The sequence below is a fragment of the Trichogramma pretiosum genome, unplaced genomic scaffold (genome assembly GCF_000599845.2).
Source record: "Trichogramma pretiosum strain Unisexual culture from Peru unplaced genomic scaffold, Tpre_2.0 scaffold8, whole genome shotgun sequence".
In the NCBI taxonomy this organism is placed as follows: domain Eukaryota; kingdom Metazoa; phylum Arthropoda; class Insecta; order Hymenoptera; family Trichogrammatidae; genus Trichogramma; species Trichogramma pretiosum.
In genome coordinates, this window is record NW_019641699.1 from 3,191,475 (window position 1) to 3,200,711 (window position 9,237).

Sequence of the window (9,237 nt, forward strand, 5' to 3'; positions counted from 1 at the left end):
ACTTAGATCGAAAAATCTTGAAATACTGTTTTATTACTCAGAGTAATACCGATGACCGTCTCGTACTAGTTGTCAGTGACGTATCATTAGTGCGATTTTGACAGTCCAGACTCCAGACTAAGCCTTATGCAGATTTTTATCAGGCAAACGCTCGGCGCGAGAGAGTCATCGCTGTGATGCATGTTATACGTCGCGGTCCATGTTTGATAGCAGTGTTATAGTGTGTGACTGTGAGCAAAAAAGTATTCGAAAACTTATTGTTCACGTCAAACGCGCGTCAAGTTAACTCGTGAAAAGGAGCAATACTATGGTTGTGTACGATTGAGCTTGGAGGATATCAACTTTGACACGTAAATATGGGCTGCTGCTACAGTTTCTGCAAGGATGACGGCAGTCAGCAGGTACGTACTTTTACATCTTTTTTCTGCGTGACTATATTACTGCTGGCACTCCACTTTCCTTATCACATTTCGTGATAAGTTCAGGTCGTTTACAGCCATGTGTACTCAAACTTGTAGCTTTGCTTGCAGATTTTATGAGAAAACACCAGTCTGGGCTGATATTTTAGTTTTCATATAATATTTTGTTTATACAGGGTGGTGAAGCCAATGAACGCACACATCTACTTGCTGACCCAGTCAGCAGTAATACCAGCATACCAAGAGTTCATAGGTAAATTGATATCCTCTACAAATATTATATCGTTACAAGAACTTTTTTGCAATAATTAATTTGATTGGTCTATTTCAGTGATGACTACGTAAATCAGTATCAGAATTCAGCTCCTAAAAGGACTGATGAACAAAGTGCTTTAAATAGAATTCTTCATGAAACTGCAGCGTAAGATATTTTTCCTGTTCAAAAAAAAATAAAAAATAAAAAATAAACTATTACTATTAACCAGTTGACTCTATAATATAATTGAAAATAATTTGATTTCAGGAATATTATTGATGTTGGAGCGTTAGATTCTCATAATTTAGAACAGCATGAGTATATCGAAAGATCGAGAACATATATAAAAAGGATAGAAACTAGTGGCATAAGAGTACCAGACTTATCGTTTTGTTTACTCAAAGATATACCAGCTCCAGAAAAAGTTCTTGCATCTGCAACTTTAAATCCAGTAGATAAAGATCTTGTGAGTTGTAAAAATTGAAATTTTTTTATAATTTATCAATAATAACTGAAAACATTATTAATAATATTATACAATTTCTTTAATAGATCATGAACTTCTTACACAACTCAGTGTTAGCCTTAGAAAACGTCCAAGTTGAACACAAAGAAGATTTAGTTGTTCCATTTTTATCGTGATCTTTATATTCTCCATGCAAAAGCACTGGTAAATTAGTGCGCACTTCATCCACTCAAGTTCTGAAACATCAAGATGAATTAATGGGAATATGGGTAAAATCATACTTTACAGATTAAGTGAGTGCATAAAAAAAAAATCATTGAGAAATTAAAAATTGTTCAGTGCTTTTTCTATTTATTTATGAACTAAGTTTTGTGAGGTTTTTCATTGTTCACAACAAAACTATTTTTTTACTGTAAGCTAGATTCTTATCTATTCATAATATCATTATTGATATTTATTCTTTTATTTTTGATGAATATTGAGCATATAGTTTATTTAATTAACACTATATTTGTCCAATCACTGTTTGTATAAATGCAATGAATTTTTAAGACGATTTGTATAAAAATAGAAAGATCAGTTGTTATTTAGTTCATCAATTAAGTCATCTCCAAATTAACTCTTAGATATTAATTGTTCTTATCTGTAAGATTGTAACTACTTTAAGTATTGTCTATTTTACCATAATATTTTATCTCTTTATAATTAGACCAAAGCTGTGTAAAAATAATTTTTTCCAAACAATTATAAATCTTTATCAATTTACTTGAATTGGTATGCACTGTTTACAATAGAAATATGTAATGTTTGTTTTAAAAACAAATATTCTAATAGATCACTCGTCTTGTGAAGACTCATTTCTTAGATTATTTTATAAATGCTTTAAAATTCTATTGAAAAAGTCATGTCCTTTCTAGGCAGAGCTAAAATAAATTAACAAATATTTTCGTAAGTGTTAAGTGTTATGTTACTAGAAGTATGAAACTTTCATATGAAAATGTAAATTAATAATAATTGTACACCTATAAATAATTTGTAAAATATACTGATACAAAACTCATTTCAAATTACTAACGACTCATTACTTCGAACAAAAGTAAAATATTGCAACGTTTTTCTCGTAAACACGATAGCTACTGATCCATGTATGACGCATGAATCAAAGAGCGATAATCGAGTAACGTTTCTCGAAAGCACACACATGAACGATCCAATGATGAATCTATTGTTTTACGAGATGTCATTAAGAATCACTTGACATACGATCCATAAGATTAAAGGCCACTAATTTTCTTTTGTCCGGCCGAATCAAAAGAGAGTCCCCTTCTATATCGAAGGAAAAGCGCGTGGGTGTCGACTCCTCCCTTTTTCCAACAAAAAAAAGAGGGAAGTCCGGCGACAAACCGGGAATCTCATCAAAAATGGGCGGCTCGATCACATAATGAATAGGAGTTAGTAAACTTTTAATAACGTCGGGTCCGAGCATGTGTGTGTGTAAATGTGTGTGTTAGTTAATGCTGCAGCCCACACACGGACACAAACTCATCGCCCTCATAATGAATCAGTATATAGTAGCTCTGCTGCTTCTGTAGGGTATCGCGGGGTATGCACGTGCTCGAGAGTAGTAGCGCGCGGCTTCATAAAAGCGTAACGAGCCAATGCACACGGCTCGTGCCGCGGCCAGCTTATTATTCGTCGATTTGAACTTGGCGCCGCGGACGCGTCTGCAAATGTGCGCGCTCGGTGCGGGACGCCTGCGAGTCAGCGGAGAGATCGAACGAGAAGAGAAGGCGGCCTCGCGTACACGCACGCACTGCGACGCCACCGCTAGCTGTGCGACAGTACGGGACGGAGACGGCGGAGCTACACGTATTGCATATCGAATTATCCCACTCACGAACACACACACACTGTGTGCTGTGTCACTCGCAGTACTTGTGTTGCGTAGAAAGAGAAAGAGAGTTACGCACACCAAGCCACTGCCATAGGATAGTGCTAGTGTATTGGTGCGCTCGCTCGCTGGCTTCTCGTATTACAGTATGCGCTTTCGGCCAATGTGACCGGCGGCGCGCCTCGTAATCATTGGTCCGTCGACTACCGCCCCAATATCCTGCCTATTTGTTCGCTCAGTGCTTTTGCTGCGGGCCGCGAGCCAACCTATCCAGCGCTGAGCAGCTCGACCGAGCCGACGAGTGAGCGAGCGAGCGATCCCCGCAACGAGCGCAACAGCGTCCAATGTAAGTTGAGAATTAAATGTTATATATGCCAAACGAGCCAATACCCAACTATTATCGAGATTCTCACTCTCTCCTCGGGCATTTCGAAGCTGCTGTTAGCTGTTGCTGCTGCTGATAGCTGAACTTGAGTCTCCCCCGGGGGCCAACCGTCAAAGCGATCTGTCCAATAGTTGCTATTTAATACAAGAAAGTAGAGAAGAACGTGGCTGCAGTCGCGGATTACTTCGATTAGTGACGTCTTATTGGCCCACGCTATATACTAACTGCGACCAGTCGTTTCGTTCTTGACTAACTTTGATTTTTGACAGGACAATCTTTGTTGTTGTCTCGCGATACTAATTCTTCGTTATGCAAAAGCTTGTCTGTTCACGCGGTCTATCGCGGAATCTAGTCATGTCAAGCGATTCTCGACGATCGCTGTTAGCTGACGCAACGATTAAATAACCCAATCTCTTTGCTACTAACTATTCTTCAACTTCGAATTTTTATTTCTTTCTCTCTCTCTCTCCTCAACATTGTGATACCCCGCCAAGTGTAGAATCTCGTTGGTAAACAACATTACTCGCTCTCGCGCCATGTTGGCATTTCACCTTGGTCATACCGCGAGAGACTGATGCAGCAGCATCGCGAAGAAGAACAGACAATGACGACGTTTTTCGTCGAGGTAGCTGCCAAGTTTGTTGCCCCGAACGTCAGTTGGCGTTTGAGGTTAGCGAACTGCCAACGATCTAGCTGCAGCAGCAAGTATAGCGGCAGCAAGTGTTTAATCTTTCAAGTGTTTTAATGATTGTTGTCTTTTGTGTGCCGCGTGCGTCTGTGTGCGTCGTCGACAATGACTCGCCGACGTTGCGATGAATACACGACTCGACACGGTAAATACTGGTTATCATATCTGTATGCGTGTGGATGCGTAGCGTCATATGTATATAGGATATAAGGAAGCGTCCTTTACACAATGCATCGTATACGCTGCTCTCGTATATATTATGGTGTACCAAGAGTGCTATGTACAGGAAAATAGTGTAGGCACACGCGTGCAATTCGAGAACGTTCCGCAACTGTCGGCGTCATAACATTCCTTCAATAAAGCTCCAAATCCGGTTGTTCGCAAATGGATAACGTAATCGGGTGCCGAACGAAAGTGCTTAGACGAGAGTGAAGTTATATGGAGCTGTCTTTTTACGCTCCCATAACTTCATATCTATATGCGGCGTAGTATACGGAGGTATTTGTGTGTGTGTTTACGTTTGTGTATGTGCATGTCACTGCGTACTGTGTATACATGTGACGCGTTGGCGCGGTTGCCCCACGGCACGAGTGCAACAAAGACGGCGGCATCTGCCAAGTTTTGCCTTTTGCACTCACACACCGTTCGAACTTGCGGCGTGTGTTGTATACATCGCGATATGTCGGGTGCTATGGTGTATACAATGTATGTCCATTGTCTCGAGCTGTACTATATCACATGCACTCAAACGCATTAAATACACACCCAAAATTACGGAGTCACAGAAATAAATGGGTGTACGATAGGAAACCCCGGCCTTAAAGCTTATCCATGCAATGATCTTATGTGATCAATAACCATTACGCCCGTGGTAATCTAATACGTTATCGATGGATTATCTCATTATGCAGTGAATGATGTTCTTTCCTTGTCAGAGGATAATTTTCGTTTTCATGAACATTAGATGAAAAAATATTTCGGCTATCTTTATGAATATCCTAATTGATGAATCAGATAGTGTAATGGAAAAAGCATAGAAAAGATATAATTTTCATGATAAAAATAAAAAAATTTAATTCATTCTTTTATTGTATTGCAATACAGATTTTATGAAATAAAGTACTATGGACCAGCTGTCCGAAGGCCAAACAGTGATGGTTAGCGGAGCTGGTGGAGCAGTTCAAGTTTTGCAAATGGGTCAGGGTGGACAAACCATGTTGATGCCCCAAACAATGCAAATTGCATCGCCAAATGGGCCTATTCAAGTGGTTCCTGTGTCAAGTATAGGTGGACCTAATCAGGTTGTCATTCAACAACCACAGACACCTCAAATCATTCAAACACCTGATGGCCAAACTTACATCTACCAACCAGTTCAGCTTGATGGTCAAGTACAGCAGCAAGCTCAACCAACAGGTAAATTGATACTTTTCTTGCAATTACTTTATTTTGTATAAAGTGTCCTGATTTTTTTATAAATATATATTTCTAGTAATCAATATCAATGGGAACCTAATGCAAATAGCCAATCCACAAACTCAAAACAGTGCAACAACTGCACAGGTTCAACAAATAGCTGCACCTGCGGCAGCTACACAAGCAGGAAATATTGTTATGGTATTCATTATATGAGCAAAATTTTCTAGAGATAAAAATCTACTTGGTTATTTTTTAAACTATTTTTTTTTCATAAATCACAGATGGTACCTGGTAATGGTGCAACACCAACATATCAAAGGCTTGCCCTTCCCAACGCAGCAGAGATTCTTGAAGAGGAACCTCTTTATGTCAATGCTAAGCAGTACAAAAGAATTTTGAAACGGCGACAGGCAAGAGCAAAATTAGAAGCTGAAGGGAAAATTCCTAAAGAACGTCCTGTAAGCATCTTTAATGCTTGACTTTATTGGTAAAGAATGCAAAATAACTTTGATAATTTTTTGTAGAAATATCTTCATGAATCGAGACATAGACATGCGATGAATAGGATACGAGGTGAAGGTGGTCGTTTTCATTCTGGACAAGTAAAAAAGAGAAAGTGAGTTAGTGTACAAAAACTTAAAAACTTGTTATGTGTTTAAAAAGCAGTTCCGCGCAATAATTACTCAAAACTAGTGTTTGACAATACAAAACAATTGTGTATGCTGCTTCAAAACTGGTTTCATTATGTACCATTGTTGAAAAAATGTTTGAACTCATTTTACTATAAATTTTATATTTCATTCTTTAGCCGAGCTAATAATAGTTCCAACAACTCAGTTATGCAGCAACAAACGATAGCAACTTCAACTAGTAATAATTCTCTAAGAACTTTAAGTTTACCACCTAATTCAATGCAACATAGTGCAGATAATATAACATCAACAATCATCATTGAGGTATGAAGATTAAATATATAAAAAAATCTTGTTGCATAACCAATTATACTAATGAAATAACAATTTTTAGAATGGAGGAAGAGATGTTCTACCAGATATTATGAGTGATGGAACGTTAGTTGATATTAAATGATAAGAAACCAAAAAAAAATTTTGCTAGAATTTCTACTGGACTTGTATTGGAAATTTTACTTGTGATATTTTGACACTTTGAAAGAAAATGATTTTAAATCATTGATTAATTGATTGCTTAGCTTATTGAAAGCTTAAGACAATTTTTCCGGTCATTCTGATAATGTACACTGTGAAGATCCTGCAATGTACTTTCGACTTTAATACTAAGAACATAATTAATTAATAAATTAATTATGAATCATCACAACTGTAAGACTAGGTTGTGTTTCATATTAGTTATAAATAGCTTGGATAAAGTATCTAAACTTGTATATTGTAAATTTTGTCAGTCTACATTGTAGAATTTTTGAAAGTGTAAATATGTGAGATCTGTGAGTAAAAAAAGAGTGCGTATGTATGATGCAATCTTAAAGTTAATTGAATAAGGAAAGATATTTTATAATTCGTGTAAATGATGAAATTTTTTACACATAATTTTCATTATAAAAACTGCACTGTATTTTATTAGATAATTTGCGACAGGGGAGGCTTAGATTTATTAAGAATTAATGAACAAACTGATCTAGAACTGTCTGAACTTTTGATATATTTTTCTGGGGGTTCTATCGGCAACGGAGGACCAAAATATTGATTTTCGATTACTTCTGTTCCCGTTTTCCCGATAAAATCTTGATATTCCGTGTAACCAGTGCTATAAAAAATGTTAAATCATCAGTTTAATATTTTATTATAGATTTAAAAAAGAGAGCGTTTAGATTCTAGTGTAAACTTTTTTTATGCTAGATTTATAAGCACTTTTTTGAACTTCTTTATCTTTTTCAATGTAAATGAAATTAATTTTGTAATCTATATCAATTTGCTTATTTTAACTACATAAAACGATGTTTTTCTAATAAAAAATTACTTACTGGACTTTTAAAATTTCTCGTTCTTTTTCATTGACAACCAAATTGTTGGGTAATTTTGTCGCAGGTCGCCGGGCAAAAATGTAATTCTTTAAAAATTGCCGAGGATGTCTAAATGCTCTTTGCTGAGTAGACTCTGGAACAACGTAATCATCTGTGAACTCAACACTGTCTTCGACACGATCAAAATATAGTTGAGGATTGTCTGTGAAAAATATGAAAACCTTTACTATGTAAATTCACAATAATGAATATTTTCCCGAAAATCTCTTACCAACAATGTGACAAATTTCATCTTGATAGACACTTGATGCTAAATGTTGTTTTCGGAGGTCAACTGGTTCTTCGTTTGGAGGACCATGAATAAATTTGCTCAAGTATGGTTTTTCTTTCAATAGCTGAAAAACAATAAAACTGAAAGTAGATTTATCGCAATAAACAATGAAAAAAAATACAACGGACTAACTTTTTTCAAAACTACTTCCGATGGTTCTAGTCGTTGAGAGTACGGTAAACGCTCGCTATGTTTCTTGGTATGCAAGTATTCTTTGTAAGCATCAGTAACAGAATTAGATTCGTCGTATTCGGTGAAAAATGGTTTTGTTTTGAAAATCGGTTTTATCTTTCTTCCCTGAAAGTCTCTTCGTGTAGTCGTTACGAAATCACGAATTTCGCCCTCGTCCTCGAATATCATTTTTACTTTAATTTGGCACAGCTAATTATTATTTATTATTTTTTGGTAAATAAAGATCCAGGTTATGAACATTTAAAATTGACGGTCGCGACAAAAAGAAAAATAAACAACGAATTTGTTCTTTAGTTCAATGAAAAAATTAAAACTGTATTTAATCAAGTGAGGATTTTATGCTCCGACATTGTAAGCTCGCAATTTGGCGCGAAGACGACGTCTCTCGATCATTTGAGACATCTTTTGAAGATTTTGCATCATGATTTTTCCACCGGTCAAGCCGTAACTGTCTTGATAAGACGACAGTATACCATTCTGAGGTGTGGCGTATCCGAAGACTGCGAGGAAAATTTTTTTTACCGATAATTTTTAACGAGGTCTTGGTTTTTTTTTCGATCGTTACCTCTCGTAGACGTGTATGGCAAACGTCGAATTTGATCGCTGGGCGGAGTCATGTACAGATGCTTGATGTAAGCGATCAACTCGCTACCCGCGTCGGGCTCTTCGTTCTCGACATTTTCGCTCGTGATCCTGCTGCGTCCAGCCAAACATTCCGCATTGAAAAATCGTTGATTCGTCGTTTCGTAGCGTTCCAAGATGAATTTTTTAATCAATTTTTTCGCGCTCTCGTCCAATTTAGGCGCCTCGTATTTTTCCGGCCAGTGTTCTATCGGTATGTATCTGCAATCGTTTGAACAATTAATGCATTTTTCTTGAGTAAATTATTTTGGATCTCAACTAACGGTTGTCTTATCGCTCGCTTCTTTTCGATGTACGAAAATTGGGTCTCCGATGGAAACGCTCTGTTACGTTCGTAGTCCATGGTTCGCGAAAAAATTTTTAACGATGGATAAAAACCCTGTAATAAATTTATTTCTTTTAAATGTTATAATTTCGGTAGAATTTTGCGAAATCAAAAAAAAAGCCGACGCTTGCGCGTTTTCAAAGTCTGCAAGTTGCACGATCTGTGTTTTGTCGTCTGCTTCTTCTTCTTCTTTTTATTCTGGCCTTGGGATCACTTGTGTACTG

General features: G+C 36.9%; 4 protein-coding genes across 7 annotated transcripts; 2 read left to right on the forward strand and 2 right to left on the reverse strand.

The window, feature by feature from the left end:
- Positions 1–151: 151 nt before the first annotated feature.
- Positions 152–2,201, forward strand: LOC106653096 (ragulator complex protein LAMTOR1). The gene is made up of 5 exons (XM_014372348.2): positions 152–401; positions 596–672; positions 751–840; positions 943–1,141; positions 1,228–2,201. The coding sequence occupies exons 1-5, from the start codon at positions 357–359 to the stop codon at positions 1,315–1,317; spliced, it is 501 nt and encodes a 166-aa protein (XP_014227834.1). The 5' UTR covers positions 152–356; the 3' UTR covers positions 1,318–2,201.
- Positions 2,202–2,951: 750 nt separating this feature from the next.
- Positions 2,952–7,536, forward strand: LOC106653059 (nuclear transcription factor Y subunit alpha-like). 4 transcript variants are annotated; one of them, XM_014372292.2, is made up of 7 exons: positions 2,952–3,378; positions 5,210–5,521; positions 5,598–5,722; positions 5,806–5,982; positions 6,049–6,140; positions 6,333–6,480; positions 6,551–7,536. In XM_014372292.2, the coding sequence occupies exons 2-7, from the start codon at positions 5,230–5,232 to the stop codon at positions 6,611–6,613; spliced, it is 897 nt and encodes a 298-aa protein (XP_014227778.1). In that variant the 5' UTR covers positions 2,952–3,378; positions 5,210–5,229; the 3' UTR covers positions 6,614–7,536. The 4 variants fall into 4 exon arrangements, with proteins under 4 accessions (XP_014227778.1, XP_014227779.1, XP_023318349.1 ...); XM_014372293.2 differs by lacking the exon at positions 2,952–3,378 and adding an exon at positions 3,472–4,250; XM_023462581.1 differs by lacking the exon at positions 2,952–3,378 and adding an exon at positions 4,339–4,603.
- Positions 7,498–8,221, reverse strand: LOC106653060. The gene is made up of 3 exons (XM_023462582.1): positions 7,987–8,221; positions 7,795–7,918; positions 7,498–7,725 (listed from the first exon to the last, which is right to left on the reverse strand). The coding sequence occupies exons 1-3, from the start codon at positions 8,212–8,214 to the stop codon at positions 7,520–7,522; spliced, it is 558 nt and encodes a 185-aa protein (XP_023318350.1). The 5' UTR covers positions 8,215–8,221; the 3' UTR covers positions 7,498–7,519.
- A 90-nt stretch (positions 8,222–8,311) lies between these two features.
- On the reverse strand, positions 8,312–9,164 carry LOC106653194. The gene is made up of 3 exons (XM_014372531.2): positions 8,952–9,164; positions 8,612–8,889; positions 8,312–8,546 (listed from the first exon to the last, which is right to left on the reverse strand). The coding sequence occupies exons 1-3, from the start codon at positions 9,029–9,031 to the stop codon at positions 8,383–8,385; spliced, it is 522 nt and encodes a 173-aa protein (XP_014228017.1). The 5' UTR covers positions 9,032–9,164; the 3' UTR covers positions 8,312–8,382.
- Between the last annotated feature and the right edge of the window lie 73 nt (positions 9,165–9,237).

What these genes read in the sequence shown, in the direction of transcription:
- LOC106653096 (XM_014372348.2), top strand. Translation starts at nt 357, where the DNA reads ATGGGCTGCTGCTACAGTTTCTGCAAGGATGACGGCAGTCAGCAG. An exon ending in AGGATGACGGCAGTCAGCAG is followed by an intron (nt 402 to 595) that starts GTACGTACTTTT and finishes TTGTTTATACAG; the next exon opens with GGTGGTGAAGCCAATGAACG. An exon ending in ATCCAGTAGATAAAGATCTT is followed by an intron (nt 1,142 to 1,227) that starts GTGAGTTGTAAA and finishes TTTCTTTAATAG; the next exon opens with ATCATGAACTTCTTACACAA.
- LOC106653059 (XM_014372292.2), top strand. Translation starts at nt 5,230, where the DNA reads ATGGACCAGCTGTCCGAAGGCCAAACAGTGATGGTTAGCGGAGCTGGT. An exon ending in GCAGCAAGCTCAACCAACAG is followed by an intron (nt 5,522 to 5,597) that starts GTAAATTGATAC and finishes ATATATTTCTAG; the next exon opens with TAATCAATATCAATGGGAAC. An exon ending in AAATTCCTAAAGAACGTCCT is followed by an intron (nt 5,983 to 6,048) that starts GTAAGCATCTTT and finishes AATTTTTTGTAG; the next exon opens with AAATATCTTCATGAATCGAG.
- LOC106653060 (XM_023462582.1), bottom strand. Translation starts at nt 8,214, where the DNA reads ATGATATTCGAGGACGAGGGCGAAATTCGTGATTTCGTAACGACTACA. An exon ending in CGGAAGTAGTTTTGAAAAAA is followed by an intron (nt 7,919 to 7,986) that starts GTTAGTCCGTTG and finishes ATTGTTTTTCAG; the next exon opens with CTATTGAAAGAAAAACCATA. An exon ending in TGAAATTTGTCACATTGTTG is followed by an intron (nt 7,726 to 7,794) that starts GTAAGAGATTTT and finishes TATTTTTCACAG; the next exon opens with ACAATCCTCAACTATATTTT.
- LOC106653194 (XM_014372531.2), bottom strand. Translation starts at nt 9,031, where the DNA reads ATGGACTACGAACGTAACAGAGCGTTTCCATCGGAGACCCAATTTTCG. An exon ending in AAGCGAGCGATAAGACAACC is followed by an intron (nt 8,890 to 8,951) that starts GTTAGTTGAGAT and finishes AAACGATTGCAG; the next exon opens with ATACATACCGATAGAACACT. An exon ending in GCCATACACGTCTACGAGAG is followed by an intron (nt 8,547 to 8,611) that starts GTAACGATCGAA and finishes TTTTCCTCGCAG; the next exon opens with TCTTCGGATACGCCACACCT.